The 26,118-nt window shown below is 43.8% G+C and overlaps 1 protein-coding gene across 9 annotated transcripts in view; it reads right to left on the bottom strand.

Annotated features, from left to right (window-relative positions):
- The window catches only part of SYTL5 (synaptotagmin like 5), a 564,125-nt gene that overhangs the window by 241,141 nt on the left and 296,866 nt on the right, over positions 1 to 26,118 (bottom strand). For all 9 annotated transcript variants that reach the window (XM_075589551.1, XM_075589552.1, XM_075589553.1 and 6 more), the window contains one exon: positions 25,625 to 26,026. In XM_075589551.1, the coding sequence (XP_075445666.1) occupies positions 25,625 to 25,836 (212 nt within the window). In that variant the 5' untranslated portion in view covers positions 25,837 to 26,026. The remainder of the gene's footprint in view (positions 1 to 25,624; positions 26,027 to 26,118) is intronic.

Genomic DNA, 26,118 nt, shown 5'->3' with positions numbered 1-26,118 from the left:
ATGGTAGATACAGAAGAAAAAAATAAACTGCACTAATATGGTCTTTACAAAAGAGGTAGTTTAATAAAAGATCAATGTTTCTGTCCAGAAATAGGGACTTTTTTCAAGATACAGAATGGGAAAAGTGAGACTGTTCAATACATACTTAAATTACCCAGAACTCACTGCACTGGGATGCAGCAGTGTTGGTGCCAAAAGGTGGTTGCTAAGAAACCTCGAAAATCAACCACAAAAAGTGACGTTACACCCAAGTTGTGTCTAAACCCAGAAAACATCAGTAAACATAAAAAAAAGACTTATGTAAAGTTAGAAATAGAAGTACCGTATTGGCCCGCATATAGTGCTATGTTTTATTCCTAAAAATGTCCTTCCGACAACTGTACTTGTACTATATCTGCAGCCTAACACCTTTTATTTTTCATGTAGAACACCTTCAAAACTTTAGGGTCGTATTACTGTATGTGCGAGGCCGTACTATATTTGGGCCAATACGGTATATAAATACATAGCATCAGACAATGTGTGTTGAGCACTTTCAGGACAGCAGCCTGGTGAGTTGGTATAAAATACTGTTTAACGTATAACAATAAGCATACAGTATAAGGAAAGCAACCTCGTAACCTACTCGGAACAAAATAATACATTTGTGCCTGAAATCAGCAAATATAAGGATGCAACATATCCTGTTTGTGGCCATTTCATAATGATAGTAGGCACTCCACCTTATTTAAAAAAAATATCACAGTGCCTAATCTACTCAATTTGTTGTTTCAGGTCTAAAATCATTTTTGGACTGCACTACATAGTTGTACCACATAAATCGAATTTTGGTAGAGAATCAAATGGAATTATATATTTGCCACAGGAATATATTTAAATCAAATGCTCAATTTAATGTCAAGATTTAAAAAAATAATAATAATAATCCCAACGTTTATGTGTAAATCATATTTTTAAAGTCTTAAATAACGCAATTTTGTTTATATAGTTTATAATACAGATTTCACGCAACTGCACCACAAACACTGCTAGTATAGTTAATAAGTAAGTCATTTGACAAATACTTTTGGTTTGCAAACAAATTGTACTACAGTGCTTTACTGAAAATATAACAGTGAGAACCTACTGTATTAATGCAGAAGTGTGAATGCCGCTAAAAAAATCTCTATCCAGAAAATCAAAATTGAGACACTATATTTCAAGTGTAAAATGAATAAAATGATCAAATACCATATGCTTTAAATAATGTTTCAGATAAAAAGATAGTTCAGTAACTTCACTGACATGGAGATAAGGCTTTAGAGCAAATGTATGTATGTTTGTATTTATTTCTACTGTATAACGGCATTAATGTACATAGTGCTTCACAGCAGTAATACACGTGACAATCATATAAATAACAAATAATATAAATAACACATAAAGGGAAGAAGTGCTTCAGAAATAAAAGTAACATTTAGGAAAAGGAGTTCCTGCTTGGACACACCCTGTTTAGAAAAAACATCTGTTTTAATGTCCCTCACATGTGCTAATTAAGTTGCCTGGGCTGTACTTAATTCAGGTGACATTTTTGAGTTATATTACCAGTCAGCATTGCAGCCCATGCTGTCTGCAGCCCATGTTCAAGTAGCCGATTTAAGTAGCAAGCATAGAGGAATTTAAAAGGGAGTTCAAAAGGAGTGAACAAGTGGACAACACCTACAGTACTTGCCCTGATTCCTGCATTTGAACTACGCTGGAAAGGAGGATATCATCTATCCCAGACTGCACACCTCAGCACTTAAATTTTTCTGTGATGCCACCTTTACTATTTATATTTGCTGTGACCTCACTTCTTTTCAAATTATGCACTTCCTTCCACCAGCCTCATTATGTCTCTAACGCTATTCCTATATCTCCATCTCTCCTTCCTTCACCACTTCTCAGTTCACATGAACTCCTTTCTTACCTGCGTCCTCTGTCACTACACAGCTATACCCCCTGCACTAAAACACACCCCTACAAATCATCCTCACACATTCTCTTTCTATCCATGCTTCTCCTCCTTGCTTCTGGGGATATCTCTCCCAATCCTGGTCCCTGCCTTATTTCTGCATGCTCTCGTCCTCGCCTGCCAAATGCAACTTCTACTCCTTCTGGTGTCAACCCCTCCAACCTCATACCCATCCCATGCCACCCTCCCTCCTCTCTCCCTTTCTCCTGTACCCTTTGGAATGCTCGCTCCCTTTCTAACAAGTTCCTCTCTGTGTATGACTTCTTTCTCTCTCTGTTTCTATTTTCTATAACTGAGACCTTGCTCACTCAGTCTGACTCTGCTCTGGAAGCTGCCCTCTCTGATTGTGGCCTTTCTCTCTCAAACACTCCTCGCCTTGATGGCAGGGGTGGAGGCATGGGGCTTCTCCTCTCCTCTCTCTGCCGTTACGAATCCTTCCTAGTCCTCCCTCTCTTGCTTTTCCCTCCTTTGTGGCTCACATTGTTCAGATCTTCTCTCCTCTCCCAGTCCATGTGGTGGTCATCTATCGCCCACCTACCTCTACTCAACCCCCTTCTGCCTTTCTCTCTCACTTTGAATCTTGGCTCTCTTTCTTTCTCTCCTCAGACTCCCCTGTTCTTCTCCTTTGTGACTTCAACTGCCATATTGATGACCCCTCTCTCTTTTGGGCCTCCCACTTTCTCTCTCTAACCTCTTCTTTTAGCCTTCAAGAGTGGACTGCAGCTAGCACCCACAAGGATGGCCACTATCTAGAACTGGTTTTCACAAAAAACATTTCTCTTTCTGATTTCTCCATTCCCCCTTTCCTCTTTTGGACCATCACCTCATCTCATTTGGTCTCTCTCTCGCTTTTCTTCTCCATTTCCATCTACTCCTCGTTTCTGCAGAAACCTGAGCTCTATTAACCTGCAAGCCTTTGATTCCACTTTATGCTCCTCCCTCTCCTCTCTCAGTTCTGCTACAGACCCTGACAACCTGTCAGGAACTACAACTCTGCTTTATCCTATTCTCTTGATCTACATGTCCCACTTTCTCTCTGCCATCCTTACCCTTCTAACCCCAGACCCTGGCTAAATTCCCACAAGTGTATGCTGTGTTTCTCCACTCGTTCCTCTGAATGCCTCTGGAGGAAATCTCATACACTTGCGACTTCCTTCACTACAAATGTATGCTGTCCTGTTTCAACTCTGCCCTCTCTCAGTCTAAACAAACATACTTTTCTTCACTAATCAACACCCACAAGTCTAACTCCCGCCAACTCTTCTCTGTCTTTGAATCTCTACTCAGTCCACCCTCGGCTGCCTCCTCTTCTTCCTCCATCTCACCTCAGGACTTTGCTGACTATTTTAAGGAAAAGGTGGAATCCATACGTCAGAACACCCTCTCTGTTTCCTTCTCCCATCCCATACCCATTCCTAACTCTCCTCCTGCCTTACTTGACTCTTTTTCTGCTGTCTCCGAGGAGGATGTGTCACTGCTGATATCCTCTTCTCCCTCTACCTTATGCCCTCTTGACCCCATTCCCTCCCATCTCCTTAAACCTCTTGCTCCTACTATAATCCCTATGCTCACACACATTTTTAGCTCCTCCCTCAACACTGATACCTTTCCCTCTTTCTTCAAACATGCAACAGTTATACCATTACTCAAAAAACAGCAAGCTTGACCCTGCCTGTCTTTTGAACTATTGACCTGTCTCCCTCTTGCATATTGCCTCTAAACTCTTGAACATCTTGTATTCTCTCGTTTGCTCCATTTTCTCAACACCTATTCTCTCCTAGACCCTGTACAAGCTGGCTTCTGCACTGCTCACTCCACTGAAACAGCCCACATTAAAATAACTAATGACCTCCATGCTGCCAAAGACTGAGGTCATTAAACTCTGCTCATACTACTTGACCTCTCTGCAGCATTTGACATCGTGGACCACCCTCTTCTCCTTCACATTCTCCATACTCTTGGTATTCGTAACAAAGCTCTATCCTGGATCTGCTCACCTCTCCCATTGTACATTCAGTGTCTCTTCTGCTAACACCTCCTTCTCTGTCAATCTCTCTGTGGGGGTACCCCAGGGCTCTGCCCTGGGACCTCTTCTCTTTTCTCTGTTCACACTTTCTCTAGGTGACTTAATCACATCTCTTGGGTTTAAATATGACCTCTATGCTGACGACACACAAATTTACTTTTCAACCCCTGACCTTACACCTGGTGTACAAACCAAAGTTTCTGAATGCCTCTCTGGAATATCATCCTGGATGGCCCTCCACCGACTTAAACTTAACATGTCATAAACAGAGCTCCTTATTCTTCCTCACAAACCTGGCCCTACTACCTCCTTCCACATTACTGTTGAAAGCACCATACAGTAATTCACCCAGTAGCCCAAGCACGCTGCTTAGGGGTCACACTCGACTCCTTTCTGACATTCAAAACGTATTTAAAACCTGCCGCTTTTTCCTCCGCAATATCACAAAGATACGCCCTTTCCTCTGTTACTCGACTGCTGAAACTTTGACTCAGGCCCTCATTCTCTCCTGTCTCGATTACTGTAACCTCCTGCTGTCCAGCCTTCCTGCCTCTCACCTGTCTCCCCTACAATCTATCCTTAACGCTGCTGACAGAATCACTCTACTCTTTCCTACAGTAAATCTGTCTCAGCGTCTCCCCTGTTGAAATTACTCTCCTGGCTTCCTATCAAATCAGGCATCTCGCACTCAATTCTCCTCCTCACTTTTAAAACTTTACACTTTCTGCTCCTCCTTACATCTCAGCCCTAATTTCTTGCTATGCACCATCCCGAGTCTTGTGCTATGCTCAAGGATGTCTTCTCTCTACCCCCTTTGTATCTAAAGCCCTCTCCCATCTTAAACCTTTCTCACTGACTGCCCAACACCTCTGGAATGCCCTTCCCCTCAATACCCGACTAGCACCCTCTCTATCCACCTTCAAGACCCACCTTAAGACACACTTGCTTAAAGAAGCATATGAGTAGCACCATGGCTAATACTATACATAAAGCATTGCCTCCTGCAGATGCACTTATCAGAATGCCCTCCTACTGTCTCTGTACGTTCTCCCAACCAATTAGATTGTAAGCTCTTTGGAGCAGGGACTTCTCTTCCACAATTTTCCTTTTATGTCGGAAGCACTTATTACCGTGATCGATCTATTATTTGTAGTTATTTGTTACTTATATGATTGTCACGTGTATTACTACTGTGCAGTCTCTTGCACTCTTCGAACATGTCTCACTTAACATGTCTGTAGCTGTTGATTATATTTAGTCTAGTACTTAATTGATTACACAAAATATATTGGATTTTTTCTGTAATTATTATTATTAGTTGCAAAAAAATTACAACTTAAGTTGATTCAAGTAAGCTGGTGTAAAACAGGCAAAATGAATCATCTTTCAGAATGTAAAGGTATACTGTAGCATACTTGCTTTTGTAAAATGCATGGAATCAGAGTTACTTTAATATTCTAATGACTACTTGTGGGAAATTTGATGTGAAAATTGCTGGCATGTCAGAATTTATCACTAAGCCAGCATCAAGACAAGTATGAAACATTGCAGAAAAGAGAGCCCTGGGGCTGTTCGAATGACAAGCATTTTGGGATTTACATACAATCACCAAGTAATTGAAATCTAAAACACATTACCATAATAAATGTGTGTTAAATACAGTCACTGGCATTTATGACAAGAGGCACAGTTAAAAAGAATAAACATATCACAATATTAGAAGTAGAATTTGATACTGCTCTATGGACAAACGAAAATGCTGAAATCATTAATTTTTTTTCTTTAGCTTCTGTCTGTCTTATCATTTCCAATTATATGAACAAACTTATGTTAAAAGGAGAATCTAAGGAATTGATTTAGTTAACCAATAAGCTGGGAGTCATCAAAGCACGATAGACATATCAGGTCTGATGTAGTGTTAACGGCAATTCAAATCAATGGCAGTTACCGCCAGATTGGGCGCTATCAGCTCCTAGGCACTTAGCTGTGGCGGCCGCCTCCTTGTTGTCGCCCCCTCCTCCTCCTGAACCGCAGCATTAAATGACGCCGCAGACATCATCAACGTGACTGTGGCAGGACGGCCTGTAGGCGAGGTCAGGCAACAGTCCACACGTGTGTTTCAGGTTAAAGCAAATCTTGAGTGGCTTTATTTCTCCACAGCATAACTAAACATGTGGGCACACTGTTCCTTTAAGGCATAAACAAAACATAACAAAATAAATCCTGCTCCACATTGGCAGAACTTACTAACACTGCAAGTATATCTATCAGACTGGCTGGCTAATCCATTACCAAACCATTAACACATATCAAACAGTCAGAAAACAATATGAACAGTTCGTACTGTGATTTTAGAGGTATAGTTGTGAATCCATCTGCATAGCAGCTTGTCTAGGATAGCTCTGAGGCAGCCACCTGATAACCAGCAAAGACTTCCTTATATCTCATCATGCTGGTTGTCAGGTGTCTGCTTACTTCCTGATTGCCCAGCTTTCTCTCCTGGGTTAACCTTCTGAGTGCTGGATGTAGGACTCAGATGTATGTTTTGCCAGGCATAATAATCAGTACCTGATTTCACCCTGTCACAGTGACGTTGCATGGTGTCATGTTGCCATGTTAACATGACGTCATAACGTTATTTGATGCTGCGACATAGCGTTGCCACGGCGTCATTTGATGCTGCGGTTCAGAAGGAGAAGGAGGGCAGCAGCAAGTAGGTGGCTGCCACAGCTAAGTGCCTTCCCATCAGGCCCGATATGCCCGAGAGCACTGCAAATCTATATGGGGTGGACATTTTCGCCACCCCCAAATTTTGCCATCCTAGGCCCGGGCCTAATGGGAAATCCACCACTGAGCGCAATATCCACATCATGTTTTGATAACTCCTACCACTAATGCTGCACTAATTCCTATTATTGTAACAATCTTGATTTCTCATGCTTCCCCGAGTTCTCTGCTTTCAGTAAAAAACAAAAAATGTGACCGTTGGAAACATTATGAAGGTAAATGTCAATAACGTATTTATCTGTATCTTAGAAATGGTTACAGTGGGACAGGCATCTCCATTTTAAAAACATTAAAAAAAAAAATGATGGATAGCTTGGAGGAAAAAGTTGCTGTTCGGATGCACTCAGAATCCCATAATTATCTTAAGTACAAAAAGAGAATTTGAAAACTAAACTTTTAATGATATGATTAAAACTATACAAACTGGAATGATTAAAAAGATAAACAATCTGGTTCTGGTTGAAGCCTCGATATAAATTAGCTAAGGACTAAAGCAGCAAACTCCTTGACCCCTCCCCCCCTATGTTTTCTTATTTTTATATGTACAGCATGTGACAATGTATTATGCTACATTCTTACCTAAAATAGCCATCTGTTATAAATCTGTAAAAATTCTGATTGTGTGCCTAACATAATGGCTGCCTTTCAGTTTCAATCAATCCTTCATTAAGTGTAACTCAGCAGCTACAATGTATTCTTAGGTAACATTATCTATTGTTATAGTTTACAGCTCAAACTGCTGGGAACATTGGCAACAAATTATCACAAACAGGAAAGTGGTGCAAAGATCTTGCACTACTTGGGAGGTGGGCTAAAAACCTCATATAGAAATCAAAGGATTCTAAAAAATGTTTTTTTATTAAAAATGGCATTGAGTTAAAGAAAAAAAAGAAAAAATAAAGAAAAAAACAGTCACTTATCTAATATAAACACAACAGTCCAGCTGATTGCAGCATTTTGAATGTACACTCTGTCAGCTTTTGGGGTTAATAGAGTCCAGTATCAGGTATTTTCCCTAGTGCTATACATATTAGGGGTTTGGCAATTGTTGCCCTATATATAGAATATACCTGATACATATGAGAAAATTTCTCTGTTCTGGTCACCACCCACCATATTTTTAAACTCACTTTCTTTTTTACCCCACACTCCCTGATGTTGTTCCCTCTTTGTATATAATAAAACTTTTTTGTTTTGCGTTGCGTAGCACTGGGCTATTGGCCTGGGATATATTATATAGTCCCTTTAAGTTTATTCTCTCTTGAGTGCAACTCTGGGTTTCTTGTCCTACTGGGGGCTCACACCCCTTTTGGACTGTTGTGTTTATGCTAGTCCTACCCTATGCACCACGAGCTAACTATACTATAACCTGAATATTTTGGAGAGCGATAAGCATTTGTGTGTTTACTTATCTAATATACTAAGGCTGTGTCACATTTTAATCTGGTCTGTAACTGTTTCATATGCCTATTACATATATTATCTTGAACTGTTCATGCAATGTCTTATTTATAATGTATAATCCAGTTCATTTAATGTAACCATGTATTTGTAACTCTGTGCCCAGGACATACTTTAAAACGAGAGGTAATTCTCAATGTATTACTTCCTGGTAAAACATTTTATAAATAAATAATTCTACAGAACTGATGTAAAAAAAAATCTAACTCCAGCTATAATATTCTTTGCTAAGTAGCAGTCTTCTAGTAAAGTGTACTGTACAGTGGCCACATGTATCAATTCACTCTTTTGTATATACTGTACTTGTACTTGCAACAAGCTAATGCAAACTCCTAACTACTATCTACACCAGGTCTGCACAACTCCAGTCCTCGAGGGCCGCAAACAGGCCAGGGTTTCAGGATATCCCTACTTCAGCACAGCTGGCTCAATTTGTGGCTCAGTACGACTGAGCCACTAATTTAACCAGCTGTGCTGAAGTAGGGAAATCCTGAACACCTGGCCTGTTTGCGGCCCTCGAGGACTGGAGTTGTGCAGGCCTGATCTACACTGTAACTAGTGAGCCCTAGTCTAGATAGACAGGTAGAGTGACAGAGAGAGCAGTAGAGAAGACAGAGGGTTGGTCTATCTTGAATCTATGCCATGATTACGATAGCTTCCTATTCTCTAATCGGGCTAATTCAAACTGTCCTGGAACAGGAATTTACATTTCTGCCCCATCTGTTCACCCCCCCCCTCCTTTGCAGCTTCTGCCTGTCAGTTCCTTATTTTCAGCTGCATGTATCTTGCTCTAAACACACACACACAGTGTCTGTGCGATTTATTACAATGTTGCCATTCCTGCCTCTGTGCATGAAGTCAGTGAGTTGCTATAACAACCTCTGAGATCTTTCTCAGAATGGGCTATTCTGCCCTCCCCCCTGTCTTGCTGACAGTTAGTCTGTCCCTAGAGTATTCCTGTTACCCAGATTCCCCCACACTTCCTTTTCATCCCTGACACTGGCAGAGTGAGTACCCTTCTATGCTTACTCCTCCAGGCAAGGCCTTATCGTTTTTACTTGCCCTTAACTACAAAACACCCATAGAGAAGCACTCTCTCACAACAATATACCATCCACAAGTGCCTGTATACAATGCATGCTTTTCCAATAAAGTGAAGAAAACATAGCAGGACTTGGTGTGCTTTGGAAAGAGGGCTGAGTTAAAGCTATCTGGAGCTATTCACACATCACACGTGACCCTGGCTTCAGAATACAGACTCTACAGTATTTACAATAATGTTAGTAGGGACAGGAGGTGAAAATTATGCAACAATTAAAATACAACAGTATTCTGACTAATTATCTTTTATGACCTGAGAATGAATGTACATATTTACTTATGTGTACCTAAGGGAAAAATAGTTAAAAAAATAATAATTGTACTTCTATGCATAGTCTGCCACTAGCATGTATTAGTCACGGGAGTGTATTTTACAATGTGTGTCCTATGTCAGCATTCACAGAAATGTGAAGAATAGAATCCCATTGGACAATGACAGGCCTAATCCATTTTACCCTGCCATGTTATATGGGAGTCTATGTATCAACATAGAGAAAAGTGTGTTTTGACGCACAGCGTCGATTTCTGGAGCAAAACTGTGGCACATACTGCGCACGGATAGGGTAACTGCTGCACACCTATAATTATTAAATATATAAATACAAATACCGTGCTCCTGGTTCAGGATTCCTTGTGTGGTAATCCAATGATTACTGGAAAAGGTGGAAAGAACAGGGCATTGCGGATTTTAGAATGCAAATTTATTGCCAATAGATTCCAACGTGACATTTCGGCCTTACATGGCCTTTATCATGCCTTTTTGCTCTTGATAAAGGCATTTATGGCCAAAACGTCACACACTGTACACGAACAGTTTATTGCAGCGGATTTTATACTTTTTATACTTCAGATATGGAGGATTTGGGGAAGCAAATAGGGAAAAAGAATGGTGCACAAAGACACAGATTATATGTACACTACCGACACACTTAATCACACTGCGGCCAGATCCGCAAGCCGGGAGATTTCCCGGCTTGCTAGTGGCCGCCCCTCGGCGTGCCGCGCGTCATAGACGCGCGGTCACGCGTCTTCGGGAGCGTGCGCCCCCTGCACGCGCGTCCAGGGGCTCCCCGAGGGAGCCCTGGTGTCCCGCGATCGCGGGACAGCGGCAGGGGGTTCCGGGGGACCCGGCGGACCCGGCAGCGGTAGGGAGAGCGCCCCGATCGGAGGGCGCTCTTCCGCTGCTTCGGCGCGCGCCCGTCACTCTCGGGCGCGCGCCAGGCTACTGCTGCGGCCAAGAACGGGCAAATGCTCGAATAAACTTGGCCGCAGCAGTACACCATGTAACCACTCCTCAAAGTGCAAGGTATGGCAAAATTGTAATAAAATACTTTGATATATAGGTGCAGGATTAAAATGCCCTAGTTTTTGCGTGAAATTGCCTTGATACATAGACCGTCCATAGAGTCTCACCTCAAGCAAAATGATACTCAAATTGTGAATTTGGACACAGGACACTCAATGAATCTCTTGTAAGCTACAAGGCAGGTCTTTATATAACTGGAATGGCCACTCCACCATCTACCAAAATGGCTAATTTAAAACTAAGCAGGAACTACATGAGACACTGTAATTTTAAGTTGATACATTTAGACATTAATAATGCATCAAAAATGGGAAACATCTAACCGAACTGATCCCAAGGGAGTGTTTATATACTAACTAAGAACAACTGAGTAAAAATAAACAGAACCGCCTGCAAAAATGCACAAAAAATATAAACAATAGATGGATTATAAGAGAAAGGAAGAGATGTGAAAAGAGATAGGAAGAGATGTGAAAATACAATTTAGGAAACTATCATAGTAAATAAAGCAGTGGAAAATTAAGTGTGGCTATATATACCAACATGCCCTATATATTTTTGTTTCATTTACGTATTGTCCATCTTTACAGAAGGAGCATACATAATTTCAATTCATTTTACCCCATTAACAATTTATGCAAAGGAACTAAGCTGTAACTTGGAAAGACCCATTCAAGATAAGAAAAGTGTTGGAAGTGAATTAGGGGTTTCAGAAAGCCTGAAGTGAAGACTAAGAAATACCCTCATCTTTTAATATAAAGATGAAACGAAAATATATTTTTACCATATTCATAACAGTTAGGGGGATATTCACTAAGCTCTGATAAATGGTACCGAAGCATGATTAACTTATATTTAAGTCAATGGCATTTACTGCAGAATTCAGCACTGATACTCCATATTGGAGCTTATTGAAACCCTGCCTAAGAGCAAGGTTTAAAAAAAAAACTTGATTGCACTGTATCGATAGAAGAGCAGATCCTTTATATAGGACTAATGCCCATGTTTAGTAAAAAGTACAGTGCCAGAAGACAACTTAAGACCTTTGTCATTAAAACGCCCAAACTTAATAATCACCAAAACGTAATGTCAAGAATTATGTTTCTATCAACAGGGTACTGCTTCAAAGAACCCAAAGGGTTCTTAATAGGAGATATAGAGTAAAATAATGCTTAACTTTGACTTGTACTTATAAAACCACCAGAAAACGTACTTTGGTCAAGGGTCAGAAAATGAATAATGAGAAAAGAATATCTAGAGAAATTAAGATTTTTTTTGCAACATCAATCGCTTGCTTCTCAATTAGTCTCAAAAATAATCCTTGTTTACAAAATAGTGTTAACCTTTAGAGTGCCTTAATGACATAATTGGTATGGCACTGGACCTGACTTGCCATCATCAAACTGTTTGTTTTGTGAGCCTAATTGAAATGGAAGTGGGGGGCACTCCACTACCATTTACATCACGTCAGGGGGTAGTTATGGCCATGTGATTACTATAGAATCGATCATATGGCCACAAATGCTGGAAGACTTTCAGCGGTGAAAATGTTAACAAATTAGCAAGACCTACGATGCTACTACCCCAAGGTCAAAATGTCAATACAGTAAAAATGCAAAACTGTGGGAAAGATGCATTAAGGTCTGTTACAGATCCGATGTGGCGTACCCGAACCAGCGTTAACTGCCATTGATTGCAATTACAGTTAATGCCGGCCTGCATGCTTTACCCCGCAATGGACCGTAATGAATCTACTTTCAATAGTGTAAGAAAAAAAAACATTGTAAAACAATTATAATAAATTATAATAAAATATTACACAAGGTGAAGTTCTGTTATTGTAACAACAATACAATGCCATTATTGGTTTCTTGGTTTATATATATGTAACGGGTGTTCCCTCTGGCCTGACCCACCCAATCTCATATTGGCCCGTGTAGTCTAACCAGTCCCCCATTACAAGGCGTGTGTGGTGGTGCACCTGCAAGTAACAGGACTCTTGAGTCTCCCGCTTGGTGTTATTAGGGGATGTCATCAGGACAGGTAGCTGAGGTAGTGGGTGCGAGTCCAACTTACTTCATGTGCAGCGCCTCCACCTCATCAGGATCTGTGCTTCCGCAGGGAGATGGTCCTGGTGAGGAACTCCTTCTTGGTGCCATCCACTGTTGAGTAATCTCACACTCACACAGTGGGGTTCTTTTTCTCAAGGACATCTTTATTGCATACAGGGATGTAGCAGACTGCCCCATGCAGCTGCCGGCTCTAGCCGCACATCTCTCCGTGATGTCCCTTTGCCAGGTACGCCCTCCCGTACTGAAGTGGGATTCCCTTTCTCCTAGGGAGATCACCGCTGTGCCAGGTCCCTGGACACAGTGTGGCGTAGACAAACTTAATCTATCACTCTGCTGCCGCTAGTTACTGCACTAGGGTCACAAAAGTGTTACTTCCTCTCGGTACCTTCGGGTTACTATTTCTTCACCAACCAACAACACTAACTATCAGTGTTATGCCCTTTATACTCCAGGGGGCAGGCGCATCTCTGAGGTCACTATCCAGGGACTCAGAGCATACAGCCACTCCCTTCCTTACACAGGGCACCACACAAGGGTGTGAGGGAAAACCTCCATAACTACTGTGGGCAGACCTGTATTTACCAGGACTTACTGCCAACAGGGAAGATGTATGCAGTCATTATTATGCATGGCTACATACTCCCCCTGGTTAATACCCACCGTCCCGGCTGGGACCTAAATTTGGTGTACCTTGCGCCAGGAAACACTGCAAAAGAACACACAAATAACATAGCAAACATCATTGCATGGACATAATAATGTAAGCCCAGTACACTCACTGACCAGCAGGGAGCGTTAAAGAAAACAACAGACCACTCTATTGGATACTCAATAATAATGCCGAGGATCTGGCTTCTTCACCTCTCGCCCCGCGGCATCATGTACAGTCACGCTGTATTCTCGTGGTACTCCTCGCTCATTGCAGTATACCACTTTGTGCATATACACACTGCGCCCTATCTTCCAGACCCGCATAAGTTGAGCTACCCTCTGCTCGGCCTGTATCCCCTTAATGGCTCCCCCTTTCTCTATGATATAATGTTGGATATCATTTTTGAGCCATCTCTCCCTATTCTCCTCTATCTCTCTCATTAGAGGTTCAGGGACGTAAGGGTAATCAAGCCCATGGGACTTCCTATACTTCGCCGCAATAGCCCGTTCAGCTCGACACAACCTGGTCAAGCCACCTTGCCCAGCCGCTCCGGGCAACACCCATGACAGGGGCTCATCCGTTTCTACCGGATCATCCAACCCTGCGGACCCCTTAGGTATAACAAGGCCTGCCTGGATTCGATCCCACCTTACCCTTAGGGCCCTAAGGTATGACTCGTCGTCAAAGTCACCGGCAGCCCACCAGTGATCAACCACCCCCTCCCTCTCTAAAATAAAGCGGGTGCGGTCGAACCATGATACATACCCCTCGTACAATGGGGCCCACCACCTAGTCTCCTTCCGTTCCTCGGAGCTAGGATCTGTACTCTCTTCTATGGACTCCTCATCAGGCCCACCAGAAGACACCCCGGATGTACCCTCAGATCTCTCATTAACTCTTTTATACGGAGAGGTGTTTCGTACTGTGATACTAAGCCCACTAGGACAATCGCTAGATACAGACACTTGCCTAGACATACTCCCTCCTCCCTCCGACCCATCATCCGACGTACCCAAGTCCAGGCTTCCAGTCCAATCACCGGAAGGACCCCGTGACTCCCCGGACAACCCTAAGCGGGAACTGGACCCAAATAAAATAGTGACGGGTACAGGGGCTTTAACTAGGGCCTTGGGGCTAACCTTGGGTGTGGATGGGGTTTGGGGACGGGACCGAACAGTAGGTACTGACAGGGTTTCGACCTGCTCTCCAGCGATACCTGTCTTGACGTCGCCGCAAAGTCCATCTTTATTCTCAACAGCGGAGCTTCTGGGGTTGCAGTTCAAACGTCCGTTCCCCCTGGTAGTAGGGGATCGTTTCTCGCTGCTTGACCTCAGAGGCGGCACCATCTCCCACTCGGGGCCTCCCTGGTCCGCCTGCACCACTTCCGCACACGCACGTGCTGCGACGCCATCTTGGGATGGATCCCCAATCGAGATCTCTTCCTCCACCATGACATCCGGCAACGCCCGTCTGCTGCGCGATCCAGTCTGGCTCTGGACTCGCTCCTCCGGCTCTTCCTCCCCTCGGTTCTGCAACAGGCACGGTGTCTTAGCACCTCGCAGGGTCGGGGTTGATCGACCCGCCTCCGATCCACTAGTCACCACGGCAGTGGGACTCCGGCGATCGGGTGGTCGCGGTACGGGAGACTCTCGACTCCGCGTCTCCACACCACGAGGAATTTCATCCCTCCATGGCGTACCAATGGTATGACAGTCTCGTCTGATGACCGTCTTACTCGCCAGCCTTGCACACTCCTCATCCGAGGATTCCAGTTTGCAATTCAGCCGAGGCATCCCGGTAGGAGACCGGCGATGGGCTCCTCGGTGATCACCTCTCCGATGACTGGATTTCTCTATCGGAAGCACTAATGATGGCTCCGACTCTGCGGGACTGGCACTCTTGTTCCAGAGAGCTCCCGGCTGTTCTTCTCTTGGAATCGGGACATTCCCGGCCACTCCCACAGCCTGCACCGGTACGAATGTGGTCATTGGCCACATGTACTGCAGTCCGCAGTGGGGGCATCGGGCCTCGCTGCCCACGGCTCCGCCCGGCAGTCTGCACTGCAGGCAAAGACACGCCACAGTCTCCACACCCTCCACACGGATTATCAGGAAGCCTCCTGGAGCCGAATAAGGGTGAGTGGAAATCACAGGACCTTGGTCCACTTTGTCAGCAGCTTCAGCCATCTTTACCAGCGGAGGCACTCGTCTCAGAGGTCTATACTGATCAGACTCTTCGCAACTGAAAGGCATGGGCTGATGTAGCAACCCTTCCTCCCATTTTCTCTGTCGACATCCGGTGTAACCGCAAACCACTCCCCCTGGTTGAAACTAGGGGGATGTCTCGTAGATTTGTAGGCTGACCCAGCACAGGTGCGGAGTGAGTCATAGTCCATGAGGGCGCGGCTCCAGCTTTCGCGCCAAACTCCTCAGCGGGGTGGAGTTTTCTCGTTGGCGCCAATCCTGGCCAACAATTAGCAAACTGCAAAGTTGCAAGACTTTCTGCAGCATGCCCACACGGCGTCCCGGGGAAGCGGGAAGCGCCATCTTGGTAAGCATTGTCCTTTCTTTCATTTAAGGCAGCGTCTGGCTGTTTGTTAATTGGGGTATAACAAAGTCCATTTCGTTCCTCCCATCTAAGCACACTGTCCTGCTCATTATTCTCAGGGGTATCATCCCGAGAACAAAAACACGACAAACACGGCGCAGCCACGGCTTTCACGCCATTCCACAACAAACTCACAAAAGTCTCTTCTGTAGCTTGTTCTTCGTCTGACCGCAATCCTGGACCTTCTGCCCTATGCAGATCCTCCATTCTCGTGGTTCTCTCTCTCCGCCATCCTGGACCTTCTGTTCTGTACAGATCCTCCATTCTGACGGTTCGCTCACCCTGCCATCCTGGACCTTCTGTTCTGTACAGATCCTCCATTCCGACAGGTCTCTCGTGATCGTTGAACACCGATTCTCTGTACGTGGAGCTCCGCTCTGCGGGGCAGCTACCACATCTGTACAATAAACATGCCTTGTGCACCACCTTGTGTACCTAACGTAGATCTGACTCGTGTTTGCACTACCTCAGGCTAGGCTCACTCTTTCTGTGTCTACTGTAACACGTTCCTCCAGTCTGTGCTCCTTGGTAAGTGATCTGGAATGGAGACTAGAGTACTCTGGCTCTTCCATGCAGTACTTTGGGCGTCGACCTACTTTTGGCTAGCCTAGTGCGGACCCGTCCAGAATTCCTGCTCTCAGTTACCAGTTTACCCCTTAGGCGTCCCCCGCTAGCGCTACCTCAAGGCGACTAGAACAGCAATAGCCCCCGGCTCCAGACTCACTAACCCCTTACGGATCCCAAGGCGTCTTTGCGGCATGCATCTCCAGCATCTCCCTGACTACCCCTGGCTCCGTCCCACGCAGCACAAAGTGGCAGCAGACACTTCTCTCTTTCCTAATGTGTGCCTAGCAAAAGCCTGTCCTGTTGACAGGTATCTCAGCAGCGCCTCCAATTGTAACGGGTGTTCCCTCTGGCCTGACCCACCCAATCTCATATTGGCCCGTGTAGTCTAACCAGTCCCCCATTACAAGGCGTGTGTGGTGGTGCACCTGCAAGTAACAGGACTCTTGAGTCTCCCGCTTGGTGTTATTAGGGGATGTCATCAGGACAGGTAGCTGAGGTAGTGGGTGCGAGTCCAACTTACTTCATGTGCAGCGCCTCCACCTCATCAGGATCTGTGCTTCCGCAGGGAGATGGTCCTGGTGAGGAACTCCTTCTTGGTGCCATCCACTGTTGAGTAATCTCACACTCACACAGTGGGGTTCTTTTTCTCAAGGACATCTTTATTGCATACAGGGATGTAGCAGACTGCCCCATGCAGCTGCCGGCTCTAGCCGCACATCTCTCCGTGATGTCCCTTTGCCAGGTACGCCCTCCCGTACTGAAGTGGGATTCCCTTTCTCCTAGGGAGATCACCGCTGTGCCAGGTCCCTGGACACAGTGTGGCGTAGACAAACTTAATCTATCACTCTGCTGCCGCTAGTTACTGCACTAGGGTCACAAAAGTGTTACTTCCTCTCGGTACCTTCGGGTTACTATTTCTTCACCAACCAACAACACTAACTATCAGTGTTATGCCCTTTATACTCCAGGGGGCAGGCGCATCTCTGAGGTCACTATCCAGGGACTCAGAGCATACAGCCACTCCCTTCCTTACACAGGGCACCACACAAGGGTGTGAGGGAAAACCTCCATAACTACTGTGGGCAGACCTGTATTTACCAGGACTTACTGCCAACAGGGAAGATGTATGCAGTCATTATTATGCATGGCTACATATATTACAAGTATTTTAGAATAGGACTAAAAAGCAGAAGCATTTACATTTGAAAGTCTTCTAAAGCTGAACATATGGAAATCAGAAATAGATAAATACTGTAGAACATGAAGAGTGCCAGACATTAAAAACACAATATGCTACTGTAAAGTAGATGAACAGAAAGTGATTTAGATGGCAGATTTGACTATTTCAATTAGATATAATGGCTTTCTACATAAATCTTTATTAGGTCATTTTAAAACCTTTGCTCAATTATATAAACTGTTTAATTTATTGCTAGTGAGATTTTGTTGACAAACCTATTTCATTTAAACAGCACTAGTTTTCTCTAGACAATTGCTTATTGCTATATCTATTGTTGCTTGGGCAAATTGTCATCTGCTTGTATTGTATTATTTAAAGTCTCATGTCCCTAGGTAAGATGTTATATTTCAGTGAAAGCTTGTACGCCTTCCATTGAGGTCGCTAATGGGAAACACTAAGTAAAAGGCTTTGTTTGAGGTAAGAATATTCTGGAGAGCTTGATCTAGAATTTAAATGTACTCCCTAAGGCCATTATTCAGTGTGCTTCCAATGCTGGAGATGAATGGGACTAAAATCTTCTCCAGCTTGGGGAAGCGACTTCGCAACATATTAAATAATGGCCTAAATGTACTTGTATTGACTGGTGCTTATATTCCTATATTATGTGATATTCCTTGTATTTTAATGTTTTTAAATACCTGCATTGTAAAGCACTGTACATTTTCAATAAAATATAACAACGCAATTATGTGGAGAAAGAAAGCTACTGCTGACAGTAATTATCAGATTTTGGAACTTCCAATTAATGGGTAATCAGTTTATCTTACTTTGTTCTTTTACTATGAATCTGTATGTTTAGTTATCACTAACCCTCTACTTGGTGACACAATATGCATTAGCTAAAATACCCCAGTAGTTCTACAGTATGTATCAAAAATAAATTGATGTACAATTTTATATTCAGGGCTTGTGCTATAAAATTCAGCACCCTGACAGAACTCTATGAAATATGCAAAAATGAAGACACCACATACAGTAAACCTGTACAACGAAATCAAAACAGAGTAAAAACATTTTCTATTTCATTTTCATTTGACCTAGCTAGAAAATCATAGAAAAGAGGACGGCTTGCAGAATGATGTATTGTGCCGTGGTATCATTCTGCCAAAAATACATCTGCAATATGTAAGAAAACCTTAGGTTTGTATGGAAATCTTATCATACATTGTTCTTGCATATCTTTGTTTTGTTAGAAAACTGTAGAGAAGTAAAGTTTCAAGCAAGATCTGTAACTTTAGAATAAAGATTGGTCCTGAGGGATAAATCGGTCAAGTTTTGGAGCAAACAGAATGTGGAAAGTAGCTGTCACTCCCAACTCTGGTGAGTCTCATTGGGGTTTGGGGTATCATTGTGTTGGAGACTCTGGCCACAAGATGGAACATTTGTGGGGATGCAATACATGTCTCTTTCTTATCTCTACAGCCCAGGTATTGCTTCACTTCTGACAGTGCCTATTGCCAGCTCCGGGACTGGTGCAGACCTGTGAAACCTCGCTAGCTCAGAAACAGTTCTAAATAATTATAAGTATAATACTCATTTCATAAATAAATATCATTTGATGATTGAAGGTGATTTCTAAATTCTTTTATGGTCAACCCTTAACAATGGTAGTTAATTCTAGAATCAGAACAGCTCTTTTCAGAAATTTCAATAGCCATCTTTTGTATAATGTTATATTTGGAAAGCTAAAGCCTGTAGTTGTCATGCAGGAAAGCAGTGAATTAATTTGCCCGGCTGCAGAACGCTAATCAATGTCAGATCAATCTATGCCTACAAATATGCAGGCATTTCTAAGACTAGTTTGCTAAGCTGGAAAAAAAATATCCAACAAAACTAGCTGCATACTTTGATGCAATTTATCAGCTGAGAGATTGCTCATACGGTTACGAGAACTGTGCTCCTGACCGGAATCGGAATCGGACCGCATAAAATGTCCCCCCTCTGGCACCTTTACTGTGTTCAGTGATGACTGACCTGATTGAGAGGTCAAGTCACCGCTGCGGGGGAAGATTGGAGAACAGGAGGTGTGTGGGGGCTGGGGGCGGGGTAATCTGAGGGGGCAGAACTAGTCGGAGATGAGTATCGGTGTGTTTGTGTGACAGAGTGTGTCTGTCTTTGTGTGTGTCAGTGAGGAGAGCGGAGGAATCGGAGAGCAGGAGACAGAGGAGCGGGGCTAGTCAGAGCTGAGAGTGGAGACGTGAGTGTCAAGCCTCATCCAGGGTGGCGCTGAGCGGGTGGGCGCGCTCATGCTGGCTGCAATGAAACACATTGCGGCAATGTGTGTGGCCAGCATGAGCAATCGCCTGCGCACGCTCGGCGTTCAGAGCAAGGAGATTTGAATTTGCCGCTCGCAAGCGCGTCACGTGAGCGGTTCGCCCAATGAGCGCAAACCGGCTTTGTGATGTCGTGGCCGCACCCCCAGGCGAGCCCGCGCCTAGCTGGCCACAAATCGCCCGGCCGAGCAGGGCGCAGCGCACGAGCGCCAGTTCCCTGTCTGGCTGCAGACTCAGTGTTTCTGTGTGTGTGTGTGTGTGTGTGTGTATGTCTCTGAGTGTGTCTCTCTGTGAGTGTTTGCATCTCTGCGTGAGAGTGTGTCTCTGCGTAAGAGTATGATAATGTGTGTGTGTGTCAGTGTGTCACAGACATTCCAGGCAGATTACTGGCACATGTCCCATCTGTTTGTAAAATGAATCAATAGCCGGTGCTCACGGAGATAAGGGAAAGTCCTGCAAAACCCCAATAAGTTCACATGGAAAGGGGAAAATATCCAGGCACACAGTCTTCTCATTCAATGGTCTATTCAGCAAAGAAAATAACCAACGTTTCGACTGCGACACAGTCTTTGTCAAGGTGAAGGTTGACGAACATACAAAGAGTAACAAATATATACCCCAATGCTCACCCACTGTCCCTTGGCGTGAAAACGGGTACCCCGTGACATCACAGCGGTAACAGAGGTCCACGTATGCGCACCAAACAACTCCCATGAATGAGAGCCTGGCGCATATGTGCGACGTAATGTCACTATGCACGTGCATCACAGTGGACTCAGATCTGTCTCAACTGCTGCTATAACAACATGATGCTAGATATAGCGCCAGGCATAGCAGCAGGGCAGCAGTGAAGAGTATAACAGAGCCCCTCAGTGATGAATAAAAGAAAGGACCCATACCAGCACCAACTGTCCCACTATGTATTCCCATAAATAGGTGTGTAACACCCTTAAGAGCATAAATTACACAACATATACAACATAATAGTATATATAAAAGTGTTTTACAGTGAAAATTAGTGAACATAATACATTAAATAGAACCCATAAAGACAAACAAAAAATATATAAGACACTAACAAACAAACATATACCACAAACATAACAGAAGTGTCACGGAAATGGAGCTAATTATAATTGTAAACCATTCCAGATCCAAGATAAGACTTCCAGCATACATGACAATATGAAACCAGAGCTGCCGGAGGTGTAGACTCGCGGGTCCACTACACTACCACTACCACAAAGTTAGCGCCCGTCAAGGAAACATTTTAAGTTCAACTGTTCGTTGAGTCCACCTCCATTACTCGTCCGCAAATGGTATATCCAATATGCTTCCCTTATTAATAGGGCTGTGTCACAGATACACACTAGACAGTCACACAGAGTGACACAAAGCTAATGACAGGTGGGGAGGGCAGCGGGGTAGCCGGACTAGCCCATCCCTCATGCATGCCTAACAAAATGCTGGCTCCTAAAAATGTGTGCTGTCTCCCAGGTATTTTATATTCTCGACCACCCTAATATACCCATGAATATTTAATTTCTATTTTTCTCCCCAATCTCAGATCAAATGTCGTTTCTAACCATACTGCATGATTGTGGGTTTTGGGCTCTTTTTGAACACACAAATACATAAATATCGTAGCAGATTGAAGATTAGTACACAGACAAGTTATGGAGATTAAAAAAAGTCACACAATCTCAACACTGTACCGAGTATATTTATTGTATATAACACTTATCAGCACATTTACATGTTTAAAACATGCTCTCCAAACCTCACACTCCAATCACACAGCATACAGTACTTACACTAGAGCCAGGAACTCTGGATAATGATAGGCAATTGAGCACTCATACTGTATCACTTTTTGCTCAAGTTCTGATCCACTTTAACATGGGTCCCTTTAAGCTTACGCCTAATGTTTGACACAGCTTTGAATGCACAGCCTGGATTAAAGAAGTGAATGGCCAGCAAACCTATTCACATACATCTATTTAAACCTATGGGTTTCATCAGTGTGAGAGTGAGTGTCAGTGACATCAGTGGGAGAGGCGTGCCAGGGCTGAGGCAGAGCTAGTTACAGCACTCCAGCACTCAATGTACAATGTGGCCGAGGGAGGGTGGAGTAAAGTCTGTGTGAGAGGGTGTCTTGTTAGTGACAGATACACACTGACACACTCACTGATGGGTGGGGGAGGAGTAACCACAACATCCCCCGCCTCCACTGGGGCTTAAAAAAAATACTGGCTTGTATTTTATATGTTTATCCACCCCTGAGGAACACATACAAGTTATTGTGCGTAAAACAATCCACCGTTCTGAGCAATGTAATGATAAAGAACACCTTTGAGCACACCCACATGTCTCGGAGAGATCCCCAAACTTCCACTCTTCCATACTTACACAGCTGTGTGAAACAGCAAACATAAGCCTAAAAGGACACATGTTAAAGTGGATAAGAAGCAGACTGTGCCTCACTATGGGTGTTCAATTGCATGCCATTACCCAGAATCCCTGGCTGCAGTTGAAGCACTGTGTGCTCTGCGATTATGGGGCAAAAATGGTTTGAGGGACAATTTTTAAACTTACAAAGGAGCTCATAAGTGTTGTTTATAACGAGTGTAGGTTGAACAAATTCTAAGGTCAGTTCATGTAAAACATACTGGTTACATTTTTTTCCCTTATTTACACAAACAATCCAATCCACAGACAGTACATTGGATTGATACAGTATTGGAACATAAAATTACTTCTAGTAAAAAGGCCTCTCTACCATGTCATATATGTACCCCTCCCTTCCATCTAAAAGGTTACTAGCAATACTAGTGTATGCTGGGCCCCACCCTAGTTTCTATGGGGATCAAAATGTGACGCAGGGGTATTGAAGGAGGAAGGACTGTTCTAAAAGGTTAGGTTCCTATAGGTCCAGAGGAGCGGAGCCTGAAGGAGTGTCAAAGCGCTACGACAGCGCAAAACGCGTTAGAGAACCTGCTTTTTTGTAGCTTGGTCTACTTATGCCATAGAATAAAGCATTTTTAATCTATTTGATACCAGCCTCCAGCCCTTTATTTTTCCAGGCAGTGCTCCACCATTCTTTTCCAATGTTGGTAACATAATAGCATAGACCAGGACCCCTAGTTTAGTATGTTGTATATAGGGACAGTACTCCTTAAGTAAGGAGCCCCTAAAGACGGAATAGAATCCAGTACAGTTTAGTAAAAGGAATATGGCACGCCATAGAGGGCCTCAGAAAAGAGGACTCTCGGGTGCCTGCTGATCAGCTCTAACTGTGGATAAGCCTTAACATTCCTCATATGTCTGTGTGGATGTAGCAGTTCCTAAAACAGACAGCAAGGTACTGGGTCAAGCAATAGGAGACCCATCAGGATTTCCCATAGGGGCCCCGAATAGTTGAATCGCTACTTAAAGGGTTCCAGAGAGACAAGGAGGGCCCGGCCCCACAACTACCTAAGCAACTAAATCAGAGTACCTCCAATCAAGTGTTAAGAGTGGACACTGATAGAAGAAAAGTATTCGTGTATGTCTTTGAATGAAAACTATGTACAACGTGACAAGATATATATGAGGAGTCCCTGTGATTGGGGACACAAATACATGACAGTTGTACTATAAAAGTTCCTGGCGCCCATTATTTAACAACCTTGCTATCTCATCACCCAGCCGCCTGAATGTCAGCACCCTGAGTCAAGGTAACCCATGCGGAGTAGCCATGTACAGTACACACCACACTGATGTACAGTAACCTCCCTAAGAAGCCAGGCAGGGAGGGTGACATACAGTATAGAGGATCAAACCCCTCTGGATCTCTCCTACACATTCCTGTGGTGTTTAAGGAAGGGAAAGCTTGAAGTATTGTCCAAAAAAACCCCTGCTCTGCTGAAAGCTGTTTTTCTGTTAAAGCTGCATACCAAGCTGCTGTTTCTTTTTTAAATTGTATTTATTTCCCCCCTAATTATGGGCATCAATACAATCTACATGTAGCCCTTTTTCTGACACTCTAAAGGGACTACTGATCACTGCACACACCTGCGGCTCCAGGAGATCCGAGCCTCCGCTAGCTGGGAGCCTGGGGTAACACTTAATTAGTGCAGCGCCTCCACTTACCCAGGATCCCCATCATGTAAGATTCCCCTGGGCAAGAAACATAACAACACATGATTGCAACCAGTTTTACTGTAATGAACTATAACCTTAGCACTCTATAATTTGCATCAACACATAACATACACACTTATACTATATGCTTATTCACGTATACCCTAACACAGCTAACTGGTGATGTCTTTGTAACATTAGTGGCTCCGCCTCGCTCCTTCAGAGTATTGTCCTTGTATAGTAGTGGCTCAGCCACGCTCGTAATGAGTATGTATCTGTCCCGTCACCGCGTGCCCCACACACCGTGTCCTTGTACTTAATAGAAAGGATTGCTCCGTGTATTAGGCCTTTGGCCACTCACTAGTGTCCCCAAAGAGTTATTCCTAAGGCGGGATCAGCGCCTGTTGACCGGTGTTGGTGCACTTGCTGTAAATACCTTCCGGTCACGGCGGTGACCGGTAACAACGTCGAAAAGGATCAGACGAATCCTCTGCTTGTCTTTGATGTCCGCTGTGCAGCTGTCTGGTCCCAAACAGCTCACCACCAACTTGCTCCGCACATTTGTCCTTAACTGTCCACACAGTAAGGTGACTGATCGCTACCACTAGGGGCGTCCCTGCAGCACAGCAGCCTACTGTGACTCAGGGGTTCTCCTAAGGGCCTGCGGGGTAAAGCTAGCCTTTGAAAGTGGGTCACGGACCCCCTGCACGCACACACCCTCCTCCTTTACCTTCCAGATCCCCTCTGCCTAGCATGGTCTCTCCCCCACGCTTCCCTTTCCTCCTCCCGTAATCCCAGCCTTCTGATTGGCTCCTGACATCAGCTGACTGTCCCAGAGCTCATGGGAATTGTAGTTTGCTAACGGAGCCTTTTCCCTATTGGTGCGTCGTTCGCACGCTTACACCGCGCATGCGCGACCTCTCCGCTCTGTCAGTGCCCTCTGAAAGGTTGCGCAATAACATGGCGGCGCCCTATACTGTCGAGCCGCCGCGGAACCTGCACCACTCTCTCCGAGCCCTCACTGCAACCACCTGAGGTATTTAGCACATCCCTACATACATAATAATAAGTAATTAGCTAAGTTGCAGATCGATCCGTTTCCCTGTGATCGATCGGCGATGATTCAGCTCGGGGGTTCACTAAATGACTGCAGAGGAGTATTGACTCAGTATCTGTGACTTTGTAAATGGTTGCTATAGAAACAAAAATGTTGTTTACATTATAATACATTAAAAATATAATTCAGAGTTGTTTTAAAAAAAAAAAAAAGCTACAAGTACAGTATTTTCTCATAGTACACAATTCATGTATATATCTGATGATTTATGAGTTTAGGTGGCAGAGTAATAGTACATGCTCTAACTATTAAAAAAGATTAAATTACAGCATAAAAAAATATCAGCTTCGGAAATCTTACCTTACTCGTTTATCTTCGATTTTTTTCAATTGTTCATCTCTCTGTAGTACTCCCAAAATTGTTTCCTTCTCCTTTTCCAAAAGAAAGGACAGGTCGATGATTTCTGTGTTTTTCGGCATAACTAAACAGCACAGATCTACATACAGTATAAAGAGTAAAACTGCAAATTCTTCCGATCGAGCAAAAGTAAGTACTTGGTTAATAAGCTTCATTCGGGTGAAATCATTTTACCATGAAAGTTAGTTTTCATTAATGTTCTGAGTATTTATTACATTTATGGTCTTCTTGGCACAACAAATGTAGAGGCGTCTTCAGTGATTTCTCGCATAGCTCTGGAGTCCACAGATTGTACTTGGTGAATGCAGAACCATGTAGAATTCCAAATCTTCATTGTTATCCAACCTGGAAATTGAGAAAAAAGATGATATTAAAAATGAAATGCACAAAACCCGAGCAGAACTCTGAATGTGGTGTGTGTCTTTTTATAACTTTTG

This window comes from Ascaphus truei, chromosome 3 (assembly GCF_040206685.1).
Source record: "Ascaphus truei isolate aAscTru1 chromosome 3, aAscTru1.hap1, whole genome shotgun sequence".
In the NCBI taxonomy this organism is placed as follows: Eukaryota; Metazoa; Chordata; class Amphibia; order Anura; family Ascaphidae; genus Ascaphus; species Ascaphus truei.
This window is presented reverse-complemented; position numbering and strand designations above follow the sequence as displayed.